Here is a 23,754-nt window from a genome sequence, read left to right on the forward strand (position 1 = left end):
TGTGAGAGCACGTAAAGGCTCCCCAGCAGCAGACGTGTTGTCCTTGCATCTCACCTCTGCTCTACCCACCAGTGGGATGTCCTGTCTGCTACCAGCTGCCAGACGTGTGGCCGTTCCCCTTTCCCCTCAAGGCTGGCTTGCTTGTGGCAATGTCCAGACCCCTCCATGTGGTCATCGTGCATGGTGCTCCCTTCCCATAGGCGCTCCGCTCTGGGGTCCTCGGCGACCTCTGTGCAGGGCCCTGCTGTCCCACTCCATGTGCTGCATCTGACTGCTTGTGACCCCAGAGCGAGTGGGCCAGGACTTTCCATGATGTTTTCCCCAAGCTGTTGCCATTGCAACTGCCTCAGACATTTGTTTCTGACCAAATGAGGCCATGGACGGGAGTGGTGACCGTGGGCTGTGTTGCTCATCCTTGCAAGTGACAGCTCTGACTGCCTTGTCTCATCAAGGGTTCTGGACTCCAGAGGCTGAGGTTTTGGCTGGAGAGGAGGTCAGAGAACACTGTGGCTGGGGGCCACAGGGAGCTGTGAGGCTCGGGGGTGTGAGCTCAGGGTAGTTTCTTTGCTTTGTAGGTGTGACCCAGCCATCATCCCACCTGCGTCCTGCTCCCCCTCGGAAGAGGAGGCAGCTAACAAGCAGTGTGCAATCCTCACGCAACTCAGTGGCCCGTTCCAGCCATGTCATGCAGTTGTGCCACCCAAGACGTACTTTGAGAGCTGTGTCTATGACCAGTGTGCCACAGGTGGAAGCACGGAGCAGCTCTGCAATGACCTGGGGGCCTATGCTGCAGCCTGTGCTGAGGCAGGCGTTGATCTTGGAGACTGGAGTGCTGGCACTGTCTGTGGTAAGTGTTCTGCTGGTCCTTGTGGCCCAGATTCAAGGAACGGGGAGGTTGTGGTGGGGGCTTCTCCATGTGTCACCTACCTGCTCTGGTGTGACAGACATTGGGTGAAGATTCTCTTCACGTTAGGGATACCTTGGAATTCCTATCCTGCGCTCCTTGTCCTCTGTCCCCATCTATGCTCGTGGCAGAGCCCATGAGTGGCAGGGCTCTTTCTCAGATGACACTCTGCAATTTCTGCCCTGCTCTTTTCTTGTCTTGTTGTTGGGTGTTTGGGAAGGGTGGGCTAGCTGTCTGGAACAAATCTCTCATTTTAGTGCAGATCTCCTCTAACTCTGTCTCCTGCTAGGTCCATCAACACCAACACCCACAATCCCTTCACCAAGCACAACAACGCAGACTCCACACACACCAACGCCATCAAGACCAACACCGAGCTCAGGTACGGCCACATCCCATCCCCATTTCTTACTGCGTGTCAAAACTGCTTATTTTTCTTAATGCACATCCCACCGCCATGTGGCAGAGTTTTTACAATGGAGGTTCAGGGCTTTTTCTATCGCAGCCAATCACACCGTTGAGACAGTCCTTCAGTGCTGGCACTTGTTCTGACTAATCACTGCTGAAGTCCTTTCCTGAGTCTCTTTTGCCACAGCGCATCAGCAGACCAGCTGGCTGATAGTTATCTCACATAGCCTTTATTAGCATGTCTATAAATACTGAAATTACCCTTTTCTGTGGCAAGTTTTCACATCTCATACAGGTGTTATTTTTTGTAGTACTTTGGAATTGATTTTAGCTTATAAATTCTGTTTTTATTGTGTATATAATCCAATTATATGGTCCTGGAAAAGGCTGAGTCATTGTGGTTATTGTCATTTTAGTACTTGGGAAATACATTAAAATGTCATTTAAGATAAATTTTAACTGCTTCTTTCCTCTGATTTTAAGCACTAAGTCTTCTACACGTGCCAGTTCATTAGTTACAAGAGAGTGCTAGCTCACCTAGTCAGTTTGGATGTCTCCTGGTTTTTTTTATAATTGTTATGTGTGTATTTCCTGGAGTTTTAATAGTTTGTGTGTAAGTAGCTAAGGTTAACATATACACAAGCAGAAGTATAGCTATTTTTGTAACATGACATTGAAAAGCAGAGCAAAAGTAAGGACCTCTTTTCATTCTTTGTTGTTGTTGTTGTTAAACACCATAAAACACCTGCAAGTTCAGCTCTTCTAAGATTCGATGGCAAGGTGTTTTTTGTTAAAAATGGAAATTTCTTACTAGCACTCAAAACCTTACCCAGCTCACACACACAAATGCCCACACACTGTGTACCTCCATGTGTGCATATTATCACTGGCTAATTAACTTCAATATTTTTTAAAGTGTGTAAAGAACATCTTGTGTATGCAGGGTTCAATGGGAGATCCATAACTGATGTGAGTACAGAACCCCAGACAGCTTTTAGTGAAGCAGTCTGTTCTGGCTAACCAACCCTTCTAAGTTTTTGAGGACATTCTCCCTATTTAGTCAGAAATAGCCTTTCAGACATGGACACTAAAAACTCACTGCTCCACTTTCTACAGTGATGTCTTAATAGCAAAGCATTTTTAAAAAATCAAAGCTTTTTGCTTATATTTCTTCCTCAACCTCTAGCATAGATTTCTAATACTTGAGAGTACAGATTCTGTATGGGTCCAAAGACAGGAGGCTGGGCTGGGCTTTGAAGTGTTTTCGACTGATGTCTTCACTGTACTGTCTGAGCAGCAAATAGAAAGCAAAATGAAGTGGGAACAAAGCAACTGCAGAAGTCTGGTAGAGATTCAGGGGGAATTATTCTGTCTGTCTTTCTTTCCAGGGCGTGCTTCCTGCAGTGCCTCTGGGGATCCACATTATAACACTTTTGACCACAGAGTTCATAATTTCATGGGAAATTGTACTTACACCCTCTCCAAAGTGTGTAGCATCTCTGAGAGGCTTCCATACTTCGATGTGTCCACAACAAATGAGCACAGAGGAGCCAACACCAAAGTCTCTTATGTGAAGTCAGTGCACGTGGAAGTCTATGGCACCCAGATTTCTTTGCTGAAAAACAAAAAAGTGAATGTAAGAAAACACATGCATATATAATGTTTTAAAACTGACATGCAGATAATGAAATATTTTCTCTGATTGTAGAGTTCATAGCAAACTTTCTCTTTCTGTAAGCTAAATATACCGCTTTTAATGACATGTTCATCAAATTTGCTCAGATTAGTTGTTCTTTAATTACTTCCAGTTCCCTTGTACACAAGGTTACATACCTTTCACCGTTTTATTTAGCTGCTGGTAGTTGTAGGAGTCACGGCAGCCATACACTAACTTCTACAACTTGTTGTACAGGTGAATGGCAGGAGAATGAACCTGCCTGTATTTATTGAAAAGAAGATCAGTATTCAAAGCAGCGGTGGATATGTTCTCTTGGAAACTGACTTTGGGCTGTGGGTGAGATATGATGGAAATCACTACGCGGAAGTCTCTGTGCCCTCTACTTACAGTGGTTTGCTCTGTGGCCTCTGTGGTAAGTCATAGGCTTAGGCACTTTTTAGTGAGTTGTGGAGGCTGGTGATTACTTAAACTTTTTTTCTTAGCATGTCGTACTTACCCTGCACACAACTACTCCTTGTCAAATCGACTAGAATTTACAGCAGTGAAGAAAACTTGCCAGAATTTTTCAGTTTATAGGAACTGTTACTTACAAACTTCCTGATAACATGCTATCTATTTGTGAAGTAGAACTACAAATAAGATTTTTAGCTAAAGAAAGAAACCTCGCTTCAGTTTTACAGTTTAAATTTAGGAAGGTAAAGATTTGCATGCATCTATTCAAGAATTCTACAAATGCATTTTTCTGTTGTTTACATTCTGATGTATTTGTCTTTTGTCGGGTGAGAAATGCTATACCATTTCATTTTGTAAATCATAAAAACTTGAGCCCGTTTCCACAGCAGAGAGCAATCTTCAGAATAGCTTACTGTCAACTTCCCCAAACTTTCCTGCTGCTGTTTTCCTGTGCTGCTTTAGGAGGCATTTATACAACCTGAATGATCATGGTTTTATGATCAAAGGAAAAATAAAAGAAGAAATAAAAGAAAGAGACAGAAAAGAAAAATTAGACTACTAAGGCTTATTTTTTATTCTTATGATCAAAGGAAAAATAAAAGAAGAAATAAAAGAAAGAGACAGAAAAGAAAAATTAGACTACTAAGGCTTATTTTTTATTCCTTTTTTATTCCTGCTAAGATAGTCACAATCTACATTAAAACAAAGCAATCACAAGGATTCAATATGGAAAATCCTGAGCTGACAGGAAAAGAAAACTCATGCTTTATTTTCAAAATTCAAGTGTCACAAAATATTAAGTGCTAAATATAAAAAAACCCCACAGAGGTCTTTTAGAGTCCTGTGAGAAAGATCAGACTCAAAGGGCACATTCTGCTGCGTTCTGTGAGAAATTCTGTCACAATAGGATTGCAAAGTAAATGAGAGTGTCACAGGTGGCTCATGTAGCTAATGACAGGAGGAGTTCACTGGAATTACAATGACCTGTGATTTTTCATCAGCAATGTTGCTAATGCCTGAACCTGGGTAGGTTTAGTTGGAGCAACATTCCAAAATCCAGGTGATTATATGAAAAGTACTTCAGGATGGAAACTGGACTGTAGAAATGTCAAGAGTAGCTTGTCTTGTGAGTTTCTGATTATTCTTTGATTTGAATCATCTGAAATTTCCTAGTTCAATTATCTCTCCATGGGTTTTTCACACTTTCACATTCAGGAAGTCTACCTAAGGATCTAATGGTGCAAATAACACCATTTGATTTTCAGTCCAACATTCTACAGGTAGGATCCAAGGAAATTAATTGGGGGTTTTTTTAGCTAAGTAATTCTTTCTTGTATGCAATGTGCTCTAGTTACATAAGAACTTGCAGACTTCTTGCTTCAACTCCACAAGTCTCTGAACAGCAGCTCCTGTCAGTGGTCAAAGTCTAAAACACAACTGAGCTCTTCTTCTTTTGTCCAGTCCACGTTGATGTTGCACATACACTCTCCCTAGTTCATTCTAGTTTATTATACAACCTGAAACCTAGGCTTGTTCTACAGGTGTGAACTTCATGCATCCCATAAATGTCCTTTTACCTTTACAGGTAATTATAATGGTGATCCAAATGATGACAACATAAAGCCCAATGGTGACATTGCAAGTGGTTCCACTGATCTTGGAGAAAGCTGGCTTGTACCTGAGAATAACACCATGTACGTATATTAATTTAATCACATGGTATTTGCTAATCAAGCTCCATAAAATCAGACATCCGTCTACTCACTGGCTTTGTCATCCAGTTCTATTTTACGTCTTCTGACTGCCCATTAGAAGTAGGGAGCTGTCGCTTTACACTGATCAGGGAATGAGAAGAGAGTTTGTGTCCCTTAAGTATTGTTTTCCAAAGCAGGAATTGTCTGCTGAGTGGGAGGGGGGATGGTTCCCTGGTTGGAAACTGTAACTGATTGGATCCCATAGGTCTTTTTTCAGCTAAGAATAAGCCTTTGAATAGCCCAGAAAGCCTAAAAAAGGGAGTCCATTCAATGATAGGGCTGACATCAGCTTTTCAAAGAAGCTGGATAAAGTCCTGTGACTGTAATAAAATACACTCTGTTGTGCAGGGTTGTCATGTGTCAATCTTCCACTGAAAATCTGATAGTAAGAGATGTGAAACACACGCTTGATTTTACTTGCTTTCCCCAGATGCTCCAGTGGATCAGAAGAGCAATGTGATCCTGTGCTGGAGAGTGAAGCAAAGAAGAACACAGCATGTGGCATGATCACAGACCCAACAGGTAGTGTGTCGGTAGTTCTGCGAGCCATGTGATGGAGCACTTGTGTTGTCTCCTCTCTATAGTCCATTGTTCTGAGCTCACACTGCAAGCGTATAAAACCTCCAGTGTCAACTGCCAACATAAAACTCATAGATGCTTGGTAAAGATAAGTCAACCATTCAGACACTGCTAATGCATCCATGAAGATTATCTGAGAACGTGCACAGGGAGCCAGAACATCTCTTTGCTTTAGGACGACGTGCACTCTGCTTGCTAGAAGAAATAGTTCAGAGGGCACTGTCATTGCATGTGTTACAGATACTTTATCTGAATTTCTGTAGATGTTCCCTGCATTAGAAAGCCCCTGCAGTTGTCTAGAATTAGTGGCTTGCCTAGTCAGCAGCTCTTAATTTATGTAAGCTGTGTTGTATCAACAAAAAAAATTTATGTAAGCTATTGTGTATCAATCACACAAAAAGAAGAAAGCCTGATCCGGAGTGCCAAGTCTCACTGTGTATGCTTCATTTCAAGTATTGGTTTAACTTACTAAACAAAGTTAGCCTGGAGCACTCGCAGTACACTTGCCATGACAGAAAATAGACGGTGGTGGTGATCTTACAATTCCCAATCTCTTTTCTATCCTTCTATACATCTTTCTTGATCTACACAGGAATCTTCAAGGATTGTCATACCAAAGTGCCTCCAGAGAATTTCTTTGAAAACTGTGTTTACGACATGTGTTTCACTGGTGGACAGGCAACATCCTTATGCTATGGACTGCAGGCCTATGCAGAGTCATGTATCAACGCTGGGATATGCATAGAGTGGAGGAATGCTACTCTTTGCCGTGAGTGTCGTGACTTACAAATATCTACTCTGGTTTTAAGCTTCATGTATGTTATTTCATTTTATGTATTGTTTTGAGAATAGTCTACCTTTTGCCATGTCTTGAGCCTGCTTCAGCTTCAGTACCGTTCCAGTATTTGTATAATTCCCATGAACGTTTGAATATATGTGGGTCTAATCCTTAAAGTTTTAATAATTCACTATTAGTTTCTTGGAAAAGTTTGATTACATTCAACTGTATTTTATGTGAGTTTCTGCACTGGGGAAATAACTGTTGTTTTGCTCCACTGAAAATCTACCATCCTCAAAGTAAGCAGAGCTGGTAGTCCTCCATACACAAATGCTTATTGATGGCTGTTAGTTAAAAAACCAGTTAATAGGACACCTTGAAAAACAGCTGTTTCTAGGAAGTTTACAAGTGTTTCTCTATAAAGCAAAGAAATTAAGTATTCTCACCTATCTCCCAATTAATTCTCTCCAGAATGACCTTATGGGAAGTTTCATACGATGAACTCATATTTCTTAGAATAAAGCGTTCCAGTAGTTCCAGTGGTGCTGATTTTATGCAGCACTGAGCAGGTTTTTTGCTTGCCAGATGTCTTCTAAAGGACCTTTATATCCATAAAGTACACACCTGGAGAAAAAAATAGTTCCTCTAAAGGTCAACCACACTGAAATAAACCATAATTATTCTCTTTTTTATTGTTTTTTACACGGATTTTGATTATACCAGTTACCACTGTATTACCTCCTGTAGATTTGCACCTTTTTTCCTTTTTCATTTTTTTTTCTGCTTTTTTTGCTCTGCATTGAAACTAAACCATAAAAATCCTTGAGCGATTCTGGGAACTGCTCAGTTTGGAAAAAGAATTACTGTGACTTTAGAATGGCTTTGAAGCACCCAGTAAGTCAGCTCTGGGAGGACAGAGCACAGAGAATTCGTGTATAATAAGAAGACAGTGCAAGAAACAAACTTCTAACCCTCCAAATCAAATTGAACCTACGGCCATTCAGTCTCCATAGTCTGAGGCCATAGCCCAGGACCTAAATATCTATGGCTTAATTACTGTGATAGAGAGGAGTCAATCAGATTAAGAGAATTGACTCTCAAGTGCTCCCTCCATCAGTAATTCAAATAAAAACTCAGTTAAGAACCTGACAAAGGCCAGGGACCTTGGCTAGATGACTGGAGATGTTGGCTGTAACTGGCTGCAAGGACTAAGAGGTCCTGCTGTAGGGACAGAAGTAAATGGAAGTTATCACAGAATCTAACCAGAAATGATATTTAGGGTTTTTTTAGATGACAGAAATGGACAAATGCTTCAGGATTTCTGAAAAATGCAATGTCTTTCCTGGGGAGCACACTTTGAGTGATGAGAGAGAGAATGAGAGAGATGTCCAGTTCTACCATGAGCAGGAGGGATGTGACAGTGTAATAGATTTTCCTCAAGGAGTCTCAATGAAAGACAGTCTGCTTTTTAGTTCTATTTTTAAATACATGCCAGGTGTTCAAGTAGTAACTACAGTAAATGGGGCCATATCAGCTGATACGTGAAGAGATTCTTCTATTCCCTTAATGAAGTGACTTTATGTCTTTAAACCTGCAGAAAAAAAGTTTACTGAACCAAGCACAATTACTCCTGTACGATCACAGCAGACCTACCCTCAAAGCAAGACTACAATGTTTGACTTCCTTTGTGAGGTGAAGTGCAGGGTTGCCCACCTATCTTACCCACCTCTACCAGGAGTCACCCATCTCACACTGCAAGAAAACCCTTTGCACACAGCACTCTCCAGTGTTAGACTTTCTAGCAGCAATTTTTGTATATTTTCAGGAGCAAACAGCATCAGGAAAACTTTTATCATGATTTTGCCCTTTTCAGTGATCTTATTTTTCCTTTTTCTCTCTAGCAATGTCCTGTCCTGGAGGCAGCATCTACAAGAGCTGTGGTACTAGGTGTCCCGCTACCTGTTTGAACATCTCAGCAACTGATTCCTGCAGTTCCTTACCAGTGGAAGGTTGCTTCTGTAAGGAAGGCTATGTTTTGAGTGGAGACAAATGTGTGCCAGAAAGCAGCTGTGGTTGTGTTGATGAAAAAAACCAGTACCACCAGGCAAGTTACCTCAGACATTAAAAGAAAATAAAAATAAAAATAAAAAATAAATCAGGGAATCTCTATCATCCTGAGAGAAAAAAACGTTAATAACACTAGCACAATTAATCTTTACACCATTAATAATCATAAAATAGACTCACTTTGCCAGCCTTCTTGACCCATAATCTGTGTTGCCCAAATGATCATGTACCATGCACATTTAAATACTAGTAATTTGATTGTCCCTTATGATATTACCTTCCAATTTATCTTACAGTATATTCTTCTATACTCTTTTTCCACTCAGCTGGATGAAAGCTGGTTCACCAGTTATCCTTGCACTGAACGCTGCACTTGCAAGGCTGATAACACCATTGTATGCACATCCTGGGAGTGTGGAGTCCGGGAGGAATGCAGTATTCAGGATGGTGTGCTGGGCTGTCATTCCAATGGTAAGTCCTGCCTGAAAATGGTTCTCAATGGCAATTCAATAATTAGATCCTTCTTCTAGCTTTTTAATATAAATATCTTTTCATATGTGATGGCAAAGAAGTCCTAACTGACTGCTGCCAGTGCCAAGAGATGAAAAGACATGATGACATGTCTTGCAAGCACAGCTCTCCTTCTGTTGTAGTGGATATCAGCGAAAACTGATATTGCCCAAAATCTTGCAAGGTCACCCGGGTTCCTTTTGTGTTGATAATACAAATTCAAGTCTCACATCACCAATGCTGCAAGCTCTAAATTTAGGAATAACTGAGAACTGCATTTCTGAGAGTCTGGGTGATGGCAAGTACATTAAGTATCTATGTATACAGACGCAAATTTATTTACTTTTGTATTTACACAACTATTTGTACATGTAATTATAGATTTTTATAGAACTAAGTATAAAAGCTTCCTCTCAACTACCATAAATCATAGCTACAACAACATAGAGAAATGTATAAAGAGCTTCATTTGCTGCCATGTTGCCAGTTTGTGCATAATTTACAAATTACATTTATGAGACACTTTCTGGAAATTTCTTGTTTCCAAATAAATGTCATCAGCATGAACCTGAGGTATCTCAGTCTGCTCACATAACAATGATCCGGATTAGGTTGCTGCACTAATGCAAACATCTTTGGTCAGCTGAGTCCATGGTGAAATCCAGTCCAAAGTTCTTAGATACTATTTTCGCCTTCAGGCCAAGCAACATGTCAAGTGGCAGGAGATCCTCATTACTTCACTTTCGATGGAATGATGTACACTTTTGTGGGTACCTGCACCTACACCTTGGTTGAGGTTGTCGACACCGACAGTATCATTCCTATAACCATCCTCGGCAAGAATGAAGACAGAGGACTAAGAGGGGCCACATACCTGAAAGAAGTCTACATAGATGTGTACGGTGTACGAATCACCCTTCAGAAAAGCCAAGGAATCCTGGTAGGTGGTGGTGCCCTTTATTCTGACAAGAAGTATCTTAAAATTAGCTCACTACAGTAGCTGTAGGAAAAAGGATCTTCATGTTTTCTAAGGAATACGTACATGTATGCTGAATACTTATGGACACTTCCATTAAGTGGATATCATGGGGAAATATTATTTCTTACTAGCTCTCAAGGCTTCTGGTTTGGGTTTACTGTTCTATTGGCTGTATCTTGGAGATGGAGCCCAGAGCCTTGAGAATTGTTGCATGAGCTAAAGAATGAGGCTCTCCAATAGGCTCCAATAGCAATCATCACCAGCTAGCTAGCAAGAGCAGAGGAAAAGCAAGTCATATAGTATTGGTCTAGAATAGCACCAGGATTCGTGGCAGTGAATGCCAGAGAGGCAGGGAATGCACCCTATGGGTGGGCAAGAGCCTGCTCACTACCAGGGATCTTTCCAGCTCCATGCTAAAGGCACAGGCTGTAAGTCCTGCCCAGCTCTCCTTAGATAAAAGACTGATTCCTGCAACCCATAGTTGGAATATGCAATGGTGGAAGTGTAAAGAATCTAAAACTGTCATAGAGAAATCTTCAGCTCTGCAAGGAATATAGACTGTGAGCTGAAAAGCTTTCATGGAAGAATGTCCGTGCTGACGAATGACGTGTCTCTGCAGCTGAACAATGAGAGAGCCTACACTCCAGTGGAGAACCGGTTGCGAGGCATTTCCATTGGAAACGTTGGCAGATTTGTAGTAGTGGAAACTGACTTTGGTATGATAGTGAAATATGACGGCGATCACCATCTGGAAATCACCCTCCCACAGTCTTATTTCTCAAAGGTAAGATTTAGTATGTAAACACCTGGCACTGTTTCAAAACTGCTGCTTCGTGCATTTACTTTTAATTTCTTTTATCCCTGCATTTTGCTATTGCATCTCTGTAGCAGTATTGTAACATATGTCATTTTTACCTTTCTATTTTTTCTATTCACAATTTCCTTGTGTTCTAAGGGAGTAGTTAGAGAAAATTACCTGGCTAGGGGAAAACATCCATCTTATAGAATTAAAGGCCTTGAAGCCTTAGGGAACCGCAGATGTACCGCAGTTTCTATTTTAGTGAGGCTGTCTGAAATGTTGGGTACAAGATCAGTTGCTCGTGGTGATTTGGTCACATCATTTCATAGGCAATGAATAAGAAGTTATTGGGCTAGCTGATATAGAACAGATTGTGCTTAAAATGTGGTTCTTATTCATTTCCAGGTGAATGGCATGTGTGGTAACTTCAACGATAAACGTGAAGATGATCTGTTCTTGCCCAATGGTACACTTGTCAGTGTCCCACAGTTTGGAAACAGCTGGAAAAAGGAGGAAGACAGTGATGCAGGGTAAATGCAACTTCTTTTCATACCTTCCCTCTTCCTTGGGGAAAGTGTCTTCTTTCAGTTGTTTTGATCATTTGCTACTTCGTAACATACAGCCGTGTATGTGAGAAGTTTCCTCTTGAATTTGAAGCTCAAAAAAAAAAAAGCCATCACCACAGGAAACCACTGCACAGGCCAGAGGGAAACCACAGCCATTCTGCTGATCTATATACACACCTGAGGAATTGGGCTTTGGAGCAGTCCACAGTGTGACATAGCCTCCATTCATTTTACGCTGAAAACACCTAGAGCAGGGTGATGGTGTTGGTGAACAGTGAGGGCCGGCTGCTCCCCAGGGCATGGAGCTCAGTGTGATAGCACAGCCAAGAGAATGGTGGCCTCACCAGCCAGGGCCCATCCCACACTGGCCAAGCAAGGCAGGCAGGGCAGGCCCAAGGGTGGAAGCCAGGGTCAGCCAAGAGTTCAGATCACCACACAAGTTTGCAGTGATGACGCAGGTCTGAGGTCAAGCTGAGAAGTGAATCCTGTAGTCAGGGTCAAGTTCAGTGAGAGTAACGAGGGTCAGACATAGCCTGGTGACTGCCAGGCAAGCTCTACTTCTGCCTAATCTTTTGCTCATAGGCAGAAAGAAGACTGTAGTCTCTAGCATTATTTAATACCTTTCAGTAGAAACAAACATCCACTTCAGTCTCTTTCTTATATATGGCTTTGAATATTAAAGGCAGTTGTGTCTGTGCTTTCATGCAGTTGTTTACCAGACTTACGAGAAGATGATGTTCTTCCTTGCACTGCGGAGAATAAACCAGCCATTGAAAGCCAGTGCAACGTCCTAAAATCAGACAAATTCAAAGCGTGTCATAATCTAGTCAAGCCTGAAGACTTCATACAGAGCTGCATCTATGACATGTGCCAGTACGATGGCATGAAGGCTGCTCTCTGTGACATAGTTCAAGTCTATGTGGACACCTGCAGGAATTATGGAATCACCATTAAGTGGAGGAATAACACATTCTGCCGTAAGTGCACAACCAAGTGAGAAAGTTGAACCTTGGCTGGCCGATAGCATGAAAACAAATTAGCAGTATTAGGTGAACAAGTTATGTAAAAGAAAATTAAACCAGATTTCGCACAAAGTGCAATTATGATTTTATGACTCCATTGTTTCACTGAACTGTGTTCAAGTCGAGCTAAACCCAGTAATAACTCAGGACTAGACAAGTTACAGTATATAGTATAGTACAGTATATAGTATAGGATAGTAATGTGGAGGTAGAATGCCTTTAGTAGCCAAATGAATGCCATGAGTTATTGCAACGAGCAATGGTGAAATAACATAACCAGAAAACTAAAACAAAGTGAGATGCTGTGTTAGGACACAGGGCTCAATGCCAACTGCTGTGTTTTGAATGAAAACTGGCAATTTGGCCAGTTGCTTATTAAGGGCCACATTGTCGGATTGATTTCCACTGTATGTGCCTCACTCCACCTATTCAAAAAAGTAACAAATAAATTATGTAAAAATGAGTAATGGGTTTCTTTCTGTTGTTTGGGCATGGTTGGTTTTTTTTTCACAATTTAGTATTGCAATGTGGAGTTAATTATCACAGAGTGTTGAGGAGGATAAAACAATTGACTGGGTAAAAAACGAACCAGATGAGTGTTGACCATGTCTATTAGAAATTTCTAGTTGCCTCCTTGCCACAAGTGGAGGAAAATACCAAACAAACAAGACTCTTTGTCCTGCTACCCTCTTTCTTGAACTGTCCCCTTATGCATCTCTAGTCATTGGCAGAAGTAGGGTATAGAGCTAGATGAGTCTTCGGTCTAACACTGTGTATCTGTAGCTCTTTATGTGTTTATGTCTGTGGTTAAGCTTGATATACACCTGCTTTGCATTGCCAGAGGGGGGGACATCCTAAGGAATTTGCCCTAAGGATTCTCATTTCTAGCAGTGCCCGAAGAGGTATTTGCAGCTGAAATGGAATACTGAATCTGAATGATCTAGCGCCAGGTGCCACCAGTTCAGGCATATCTGTACCAGAACTGAATCAGCAGCTCCAGAGAGTGTTCTCTGGTTTGGTTTTGTTGGTTTTTAAAATAAAATATAAAAAAAATCAAAACCAGTTGATGATCAAAATCAGCTATTAAAAGGCAATTCTATACTGCCATTTTATAGACCAGGTTGTTCAGGCGGGCACATGTGTTTGCAGTGCACTTTCTAAATCTGTTTAATAACACTGGTTCTATTCTCTTCACCCACGCAGCATTGCCCTGTCCATACCAGAGCCATTACACGGATTGTGTCTCCACCTGCCCATCAACATGCAATGACATTTTTGCCTCTTCCCTTTGTGAGAGGACAGAAGAGTGCACAGAGGGCTGTGAGTGCGATGATAATTACGTGCTCAGCAATGGCAAGTGTGTACCTCTGAGCAATTGTGGCTGCAGGGATGATGACAACAATTACTACAGTGTAAGTAGTTTGTCCATGGAGCAAATCTCTCACTGCAAAACTTGTAGAAAGTTGGTCCCCTGCCTATCTGCATGAGCGAAAGGAAAAAAATCTTCAGGGTCTACCTCTTAAATACCTTTCATCTGACTTGTATCAGGTATTAGGAGGTGCAAGAGTCTGGTACTTTGCACCTGAGGTGAAAACTGAGGCATATTCAAAACTAGCCAATTGATCACAGTTATTCAGGCACTCTGCCTTAGTCCTGCTTTGTGTTCAAGTCGAAGACAAGATAATGGTCTGGGATCCCTCTCCCAGGCTCTTGGTGAGATTACATCTGGATTGAGCAGCTGTGGAATTGCCAACTAGACAGGTTGCAGCTAGCTGTTCCCCCACACCCTTTGCTATTGAACTTTTATTGCATTGCAAAGCTGAGCACCTTGGTAACACATTATTAACACAACCTGATCCAGGCTGGGGAGACTTGGATAACTCCACATTGCACCAGAAGATGTGAGTGTCAGAAGAACGGTGTCATCAAATGCAGGAGCTATAGCTGTGATTCTAGAGAAACCTGCGTGATCAAAAACGGAAAACACAAGTGCAACCCAACAGGTATGTGCAGGCAGGTCTTCACTTGGTGTTCCATGAGGGACCATGAGGGGAAAGAAAATTAAAAATAAAACAAAACAGAAAGAAATATTTGCACTGCATCTACCAAAACCAAAACCCAGATATGTCTGTAAACCCTTTGGCAGTAATCCTGTTGTTTTCCATTGCATATTGATTTGAGAACAGAAAAAAATAAAGGCAAAACACGGTAAAGGAGATCTGAACAGGTACGTAATAGGCCAGTCAGAGAATCTTGGTGCTTTTCATCCAATAGTTGCTTTGGATAAGCAAAGTTAATCCTATATTCTCTAGGTAAATTGGATTGTTTAGGAGATAGCTTGTTGCTAATGACTCTCCACTTCAATTTTGAAGGATAGTATGGCATAGGTCCTACTGTAATGATGATGAGTACAAGAGCATAATGCGAATTCCGCTTCCCCCTGCTCCATTTTGGCAAAATACCACAGCAGAGGCGCCCCAGCAGTCTTAAGGAGAACCTTGGTCCTGGGATAATGGTTTGCTCTGTGCTCAGGGGTCAAGGAGAATACTTAGATCATTGTTGCTGCATCTGATTGTTAGGTTTGGTGAACCCAATGATCAATTTAGTAACCTTAGAAGAAATCGGTGTCACAGCAGTGAGCCAGTCAAAATTAGACATTGTTTTTCATGTTCCGATAATTTTGTAGCAACCATTTCAGAGGATTATTAAACTGACATCTCTAAGAGCCCACCGCAAGCCATGCTTCGTGGCAGTCATTCCTCTGCAGAGGACAAATGTGCACAGCTTAGTCTCCATAAAGCCTATAAACCCTAATTTTCTGCTTCAGTTCAGTTGGCTCGCACTGGTTCTCAGCAAAGGAATTAGCTTCTCTGGCCATCTCTCCATTTAAGTGCCCATTCACGGCTGTCTGAGCACCCATCTTTACTTTTAAGAGACCTGCATGTCATTTTTATCTGACTTATGTTAAAATGATCCATGCTTGAGATCTGGCATATCCACATTCAGACTGGAGAGTAATGAAGCTCTTCCCCTTTAGGTTTTGGGAAATGCCGGATCATGGGCGATCCACACTATGTCACCTTTGATGGCCTGGTGCACCACTTTCAAGGGAAATACACGTACGTTCTGGCTCAGACCATCCCTGACCTGCCTGATACTCTGACGCAGTTCAGCATTGAAGGCGTGAACTACCCTCTTCTTCTAAGTCGACACATCACTTACCTGAAAGAGATCCTCATCAATGTTTACAACCACACAGTGCGATTCAGACAGAACAAGCAGATTGTGGTAAGTCTCTCATTGACTGCAGAGCACTGAAGAGGCTCTCAGATAAAACACCTTTGAGTAATGAACGTCTGTTCCGAAGCATTTAAGTATTAAAGGTAAAGGGAACAGCAGTGCTATAAGGCATACCACAGATGGGATTTTCAGTTGTGTTGAGCCTTTTTTCTCTATAGCTATGAAGCATAGAATTCTAGTTCAAACAAATAAATGAATAAATACAGATTTAGAAATAAAACATCAAATATTCCAAGACTTACAATAAAGCCATACAAATTTTTTTCAGTGGTAGGGGAAAGAAAAGTGTGAATTATGCTGGGAAAACTCAATTTCGTTCCCATTTACTGGTGCATAGAGCATACACAGCTCATATATACATTTTTAGCTCAATAACAGAAATCTCTTAGGATGATATGAAATGACTGTGTCCAGATCACTTTCCTCAACACATGATTTTGTTAACTCTAAAAAATTGAATGCTGAGTTTTTTACCTGGTTCAATTATCTGATAGATTTATCTCAAAACCAGAGGAGTGTTCATCTGTAGCAGTGACCTGTAGTGAAGCCAGATTTGAATTTGGTCTATATGTTATGAATTCTGACAAATTCTTTCCCTGTTAGTTGGATGGTGTGAGGGTGAGACCCCCTGTTCATCCTCATGAAGGTATTCGTATATATCAGAGGACAACAAGAATTTACCTGGAGACAGATTTTGGCTTATACCTGAGCTTTGATGGCAGTCAGAATGCAGGTAAGTGATGCTAAGACAATGTGCAGGAATACTTATGCAGTCTCAAAAAATGTTCTCATTCCAAAGGAAGTCTAAACCTAAGGCAAAATTAGAAACCTTCACCCTTTGGGCCTATGGCCCTCTGTGACATGAACTTCCAAAAAATTAAAACAAAAAGTGTTTCCCAGGAACGAGAAAAACTGTAAAACTGGCATTTTTTTATCTGCATTCACCTGAACTTAGAAGAAATGAAATACAGAGTCAGATTGCCCTACCTTTGTTCATGTTAAGTAAGGCCTGAGTGATAAAATGAAAGCAAAACACTTAAAACTGCTGATCAGGATGACTGGATGAAGTCTGGACCTGCCCCTTTGCCAGCTTAACTCAGCCATAGGACTGAGGTCCTCAGGCTACGCAGCTGTAAGTGCATTCTTTCACATGCTTCCTCTCAAGCCTATTCCAGATAATCCCATTCTTTAGTGTTTCTCAGCAGGACCCTTACATCACATATACACAACTCACTCATATAAGTTGAACACATGATACCTCCTCTGCTCAAAGCAGAGTTACTCTTGATTTACGGCAGAATATAGCCACGTTATTTCTGAGCCTACGGTAAAAGCGCCAGGCCATTTATACACATGACCATCATTCTAAACTCTCAAATTCCAACTGCAGAAAGAAAAGGTCTGTTTTATAGGAATTGTGCTTCTCAACAAGCAAGTGGATTGTAAGTGAAGGACAAAAAGCGGGTGGTGCGCTGTTTGTTGCAAAGCAGCAGGCAGTGTGCACTAAGAGCACTCAGGTGGTGATGTCATGTTGTAGAATACCTTACTGGTTGCAAGAAACGGCTTTTTTTCATGATCTGTGTTGCAGAGCACAGAAGCAGTCCTGTAAATACATGTATGAACATGTTCAGGGTTGTGTTCATATTTTGCGTATTAGGCCCATGTCGCATTACCAGCTCCAATCTGAACCATGAAATGCAGTATTTGGCACTCAGAAGCAGAGATTTCTGTGTAATGGTTGTTTTTTTCTCCCCCTCTGAACTTCCCCAGACATAAAGCTGGCCAACACCTACAGAAACAGAGTGGAGGGCTTGTGTGGTGACTTTGATGGCATTTATAGAAATGACTTCTTAAAGCCAGATGGTGTCTGGGTGAAGAACGTGAATGCATTCGGTGAGAGCTGGAAAGTTCCTCTGAGAAGAACAACCTCTCGTCTCAGGTACTTAATTTTCTACTTAATCTCCATGGCAAGCAAAGCCACTGGAAGTGAGTGAATTAAGCTATAGTTAATACCCAGGAATAACTACACTGTCTTAGTTCTGCTCTTTCTTCCTTGGTCTATGTGTAGGGACTTTTCCTGCTCATCACAAAGGTGAACTATCAGTGCCCTTCTATCTAGCCAAAACAGGCCTGAACTATCACCGTGTTACTCCAGTTCAGCATCCCTTTTTGGAGTCACAGCCATGACAACTGCAAGGGCACAGGGATGGATAAGATCTTTGCCAAGCTCATGGTCCCTGGCAAAGATAAGTCCATCACGTTGTACTGGATGGGCCTGAGGGAGGGCAAATCCTGGTTCAGTGTCTTCTTTCCCTCTAGAACACGAAGGTAGCTTTAAAATCCATCAAGATGAATTCACAGTTCTTCCAAGAGGTTCCTGAAGTCTGATTTCCTTACTTTCATGGCTATCTAATGTTTTCTGCCAATACACAAAAATCCCTTCTGAGTATAAAGCAGCATGGTATTTGTGGTCATTGAGCAAATTCTGTGCTCATTAGTCCATACAGAACATTGAAACAGGCAGAGAAAGACATTTCCTTCCTTTTTTCCTTCTTTCTTCCTTCTTTCCTTCTCAATTTGCTTTGAAAGATCTTTGGAGATTGCTTAGCCACTAACACAATTTTTTTCCTCAACTAAATGGAATTGTAGTAGCTGCCAGGATATAATTTAGCTGCCAAAACTTGTCTGCCAGAATAGTAGAAAGCAGTATATAGGCTAGCATTGAGCATAAAGGAACTCTGGAGGCTATGCCTGCAGGAGAATACTGGCACTTCAGGCATGTGGCCAGTCATTCAGTGAAAGTGAGCATATGTCCAGGAGACAGTGGCCTGTTCCAGCTGCATCATTCTGAATAACATTCAAGTTTTATTAAATATATTGGATGAAGGAAGCATTGGATGAAGCCTGTGCCACGTGGAATTTCCAAAGAGATAATTACAGATACCCCTTTTGATTTAAATAGCCATAAATCTTTGAGATAGTAGGAAGTGTTCTGGTACATCTTTGATTTGCTTGATCTATTTCCTTCTCATTTAGAATAAGACATGAGAGAGAAATAAGCTTACACTCACACCACAAGCACTCCTGTGATGTTATTTAGGCAGTTGTACCATGAATGCTGGATGCACAGAGAACTGATGGTTTCATAATGACTTCCTTTACAGACGAGATGTCAATGCAAGAGAAGAGCCAGAGGAGGAACCAGATACAGGGCTTTTCCAAGGCTGCAATGAAAATCAGCTGAGGCAAGAAAACAGTACTTCGAGATGTCAGATCCTGACTGACTTAGATGGTCCCTTCGTAAATTGTCATTCTCTTGTCTCACCAGATTTCTATTTCACGTAAGTGTCTACTGCAGACAGTTGCTCTCCCTATTTGCAAAATAATTTTGGCACTAGTTTCTGACAAGAACTTTGCACCTTCAGACTCCAGGGCATTAATAGGAACTGAGGACAGTAAATGTCTTTGGAGAACTGGGCCCAGTGATTCCATTATTGATATGTTTAAATCCCCTTATTTTTAACTAATTGTGATAATCTGTCTTTCTATCTATTTAGTTTCACTTCTCTGTTAGCTCTAGGAAGTAGCTTTCCTTTTTTCCTACACAGATACAGCAGCAGTGTAAAGTGTAACACTTGTAGGCTGGGATTTCCAGTGTGCTTGCAGTTCCTATCCAGTCAGTGAGAATTCAGTACCTGGCTATTTGTTTCCTTTCAGCAATTCTGGGTTCATAAAATCTAACCTTCATGCTATAGGCACAAAGGCTGAAGCCGTCAGTGACACTTCTTGAATTTTTCACAAAGTGCAAAAAACAGATTAGTGAAGAGTGACTGACCCAGCATCTTCAAGGAGGTTCCCTCTGCTGTGTTTCAGGGCTGCTCTGGCCTCCAAAACACACGATTTCTACACACCTAATTTTTAGCTGTATGAAACCTATTGATTCCTCCCTACATTTGTCATTCAGCCATCACCAATCACAACATTGCCAAGTAGCTGCCGGTTTTCTTTAGTCATATACTTGCACCTGATGTTTAAGGATAGATAATGCCCACCTCTAAGCCCCTCTTAGCTGTGAGAAGAATGTGCAGGTATCTTAAGCCAAATAAACCTGACTGCTGGCTTCAATGTATATACCCTATAACATAAGCCTACTTTTCTCCTCAGTCTAGAATTTGGTTGGGCGGCCTGTTCAACCTTCTTAATGGTTGCCTGACTTCTCTGAGGTGCTGCATACTTGCAAATCCCATTCATCTCAGATCTCAGTGCCTCTGAAAACCAAGCCATGGATAGTCAGACGATAAGCAAAGCTGAGAAGGTAGCACTGGCAACCAAACGCTGGCTAAAACAGAATTCTGTGTCAATATTTAAGGAATGTAGACATAAGAAAGGCACCCACGTATTGAAAGAAGGGTGTAGTCCAGCTGTAAGAATTAGCAGCACTAAGAAGTGCTTTATAAGCAAGATGCAGCCATGCAAGCCCAAAACAGAAGCAGATAGCAAAGAATAACTTCCTGTGACAAGCAGTCAGGTACCTGCTTATCGCTCGTTCTTATATGAATACCTCGCATGTTAGCAGCAGCTGCACAACAAATGATCTCCCCAATCATGTGGCTGGGGATATTTCTATTCCTCTGTTTTCCTGTCAGCTAGATAAAGGAAAATGGAACTAACTCAGTCAGGCAGAAAAGCAACTGAAAATAACAGCAAAGGTATTGGAAATGAACACTTTCTCTGCTGCACATAGGAGCTGCCTGTTTGATATGTGTGTGGAAGAAGATGAGAATGCTACCTTATGTCGCAGTCTGGAGGAATACGTGCTGGCCTGTCAGCAGCAAGGAGTCAGTATGGAAGGCTGGAGGCAACAGACAGCTTGTGGTAAGCACAGGAAGAACCAGAAAGTAGGGTTTCTGCCTAAAGAACTCTCAAAACCTGAGATTTGAGGCTTTTCCGAGATGCATCGTATAGCAAAGCTTCTCAGGAAGTGAAACCAAGTTGATTCACACTTCAATCACTGTTCACAGTTCAGCGTGCACACTTGCTCTTCCGGCCGCTCTTCTGTGCCCTATGCAACCTTTCAGATTCAGACCCCAGCTTAGGAAAGCGGAGCTGTCAGCTCCCCTCTTGTCAGAAGTCTTTTTTCCTGGGTGGTTTTTATTTTTCAAGCTGGGAGATCAATCAAACCGTACTTTCCCTGCATCACTCACAGTTAGATGACTCTATTCCTGGTGAAACAGTTCCCAGACTTGTGGAACAGCTCTAGTACTTTGCAGGGATGGCTGCCCTCAACATGTGAAGTTATTTGAGATCAGCAAACACCAGGAATGAGAGGGCAGCATACAAACATCTTTGCCAATGCATTTCCTGACTTTGGAATGCTTTGCTTACAACTTCAGTACTATTATATGTGTATGCACATCTCTGTGCATGTGTGTTCATCGTACTGCCTCCTACAAAATGGTAGCATCCCCTGCACCACAAAGGACATTGTGTAAGTAATGCACAGCAACCTGCCATAACTGGACTGTCCTTATTTTTCCAGCTCTACCATGTCCTGCCAACAGCAAGTACAGCTCGTGCATGTCTGCATGCCCAGCATCCTGCAACGACTTGACCAGCCCCTCTGAGTGTGAATCGCCCTGTGTTGAAGGCTGTGAATGCCTCCCTGGCTACGTTCTTAGTGGTTTTGACTGTGTGCCTTTTAGAGAATGTGGCTGCACATACCTTGACAAATATTACGAGGTACAGTCTCTCTATGGGTCAGACAGCTCCCACAGCACCAAACAATATTTTCTTCTGCTAACTATTGTGACAATCTCCTCCTCAGCACATAGCTTTGCATTAGAAACAAAGAGCAATTGTTTAGTAAAATTCTGGTCTCTGGAGGAAGGGAAGAAAGAGTGGATCACTTGGTCTGCCTCTGAAACCCTGCCTGCCAGAATACTCAAGCAGGCACTTGGAGAAAGTATATGATTACACATTGACCTCCACGTTGATTCTTCACCTTTATTAAGCTAAATAATAGCTTCATAGGCTCTAAAGTTTACAACACACCGATTACAGAGAATTTCTGTTGGTCACTGTGGTCTCTCTCCTTTCAGTGAAGAGTGGTATAGGCAGGGCTGAGAGTCTGCAGAGTTGGCTATGACATGAAGAGAGCCCCAAGCAAGGCTGATTCTGAGGAATACAGAGAGACTTCCTTTGTCACTGCAGGACAGAAGAGCTTCATAAGCTCATAGATTTCTGTTTTAACACTAGAGACTTGGCACAGAAAAGGTTGCTTTATCGAACGAGGGAGACACCTACTATGAACATGTGGCACTTGCCAGAAAAATGGCATACAGCATTTCCACATTGCCCTGGAGGCACGGTGTGACACATCTGCCACTCTCTTATCCCCAGCAGCAGTCAGACATTGTTGGTTGCACATGCACCTCACCTGGGGCTAGGATCTCATACCCCAAATTCTCATTTTGTTTTCCTTCTTGGGCCATCCTTGAGTTTCAAAGAACTGGTTTAGTAAGCTGCTTGCTTTTCTAAACTACTAAAAAAAAAAACCCCTAAAAATAAAATAACCTGCCCTGTTTCCATTCATCAGGAAGTCATCAGAGAGAGTAGCATGGGGCCTCAGTGCTTCACTCATGTTTTCTCTGGCTGACTTTATTTGATATTTTTTAATATTTAACTGCTGTCTTCCAGATTGGAGAAATATTCACCACTGATGACTGCTCTCAGAGATGCCAGTGCACAGAAAGCTCCACCGTCTCCTGCTCTAACATAGTGTGTGAGCCTGATGAAATCTGTGGCATTTCAAACTACAGCCGTGGATGCTACAGGAGTGAGTCAACCACTATCACACTGTCTTTGATGCTAAGAAATCTTGACTTCCTGCTTCTAGAACATCATTGGGTTGGGGATAGTTGCAACAATGTGTACAGAAGAAGAGCATACCAGGGATCTTGCTCTGATGTTTCATTGTAGAAAGCGCTTCTTTCCCTCATTCCTGTTAGCAAGTACAAGTAAGGGGCCTTAAAAGTACAAGGGATGTCTAGCACTAGGAGTCAGTGTAATCTAAGCAAGAACAGTTCTCTCAAAGTTGGATTATCCGAGAGCCTGAAGTGTTTCCCCTTCCTTTGTGCTAGGTGGACCATGTATGCCAAATCCTTGTAAGAATGATGGAGTCTGCTCTGAAACTACCAACAGCACCTCCCTCCAATTCTACTGTGAATGTTCAGAGCTGTACACAGGACCAAGCTGCGAGGCGGAAAGAATAGGTAATAAAAATACGTTTGATTTCACTGGCTGCATTACACACCTCTCTTTCAAAAATGGGCGTCATTATGGAGAAGACCGAGCCTGCTCTTCATTTCTGTGCTGTAAATTAGTAACCCAGTGGTGAAAGCCTGTGGTCATCCAAGCAGAAAGAAGGGGTCAGATCCCCCAGTGGAGAGGTGCTGGGAGGCACGACAGCAGGGCTCTGTAGGGCATGCAGGACCTGGGTCTTACACTGCTCCAGAAAGCCACATTCATCAGAGATCACAGTATCAACCAAGCAAGGGTTCAGGGAAAAAAAACAAACCAAACCTGTTCACAGTATGGTTAGTTTTCACTGACAGAGCTCCTATTTCTTCTTTAGCTGAAGACCCTTCCACAGAGGAGCCCAAGAACCATACAGTTGCCATCGTCGTTGGAGTTGTGGCAGGCATAGCTGTTATTGTCATCCTCATCTCCTCTACAGTCTACCTGTGCGGGTAAGGCTTTTCCCAGCTCTGCCACATTCAGCAGAGTCAAGGCACACACACCCCTGTTAGCATCTGTAAATCTCAAAACTCCCATTAGTCACATACCTGCAGGATCAGAAAGGATCCGTGTCGATCAGGATCTCATTTGAGGAACACGAGGGAAAACTTAGATTGTTCTATAGAAACGAACATATCACAGAATCACAGAATCCCAGACC

At 42.0% G+C, this 23,754-nt stretch overlaps 1 protein-coding gene across 1 annotated transcript; it reads left to right on the plus strand.

Annotated features, from left to right (window-relative positions):
* Positions 1–575: 575 nt before the first annotated feature.
* On the plus strand, positions 576–23,545 carry LOC104545096 (zonadhesin-like; the record flags this gene model as incomplete). Its single annotated transcript, XM_010190141.1, has 23 exons — positions 576–847; positions 1,194–1,286; positions 2,701–2,798; positions 3,225–3,402; positions 5,029–5,137; positions 5,628–5,719; positions 6,369–6,545; positions 8,456–8,658; positions 8,948–9,092; positions 9,830–10,071; positions 10,730–10,894; positions 11,315–11,439; positions 12,184–12,452; positions 13,701–13,909; positions 14,359–14,500; positions 15,535–15,785; positions 16,401–16,530; positions 17,568–17,736; positions 18,962–19,138; positions 20,542–20,672; positions 21,337–21,536; positions 22,494–22,632; positions 23,431–23,545. Coding segments are annotated over 23 exons (3,831 nt in total), but the record flags the coding sequence as incomplete, so codon positions are not given.
* Between the last annotated feature and the right edge of the window lie 209 nt (positions 23,546–23,754).

The sequence above is a fragment of the Mesitornis unicolor genome, unplaced genomic scaffold (assembly GCF_000695765.1).
Source record: "Mesitornis unicolor isolate BGI_N332 unplaced genomic scaffold, ASM69576v1 scaffold26818, whole genome shotgun sequence".
Lineage (NCBI taxonomy): Eukaryota > Metazoa > Chordata > Aves > Mesitornithiformes > Mesitornithidae > Mesitornis > Mesitornis unicolor.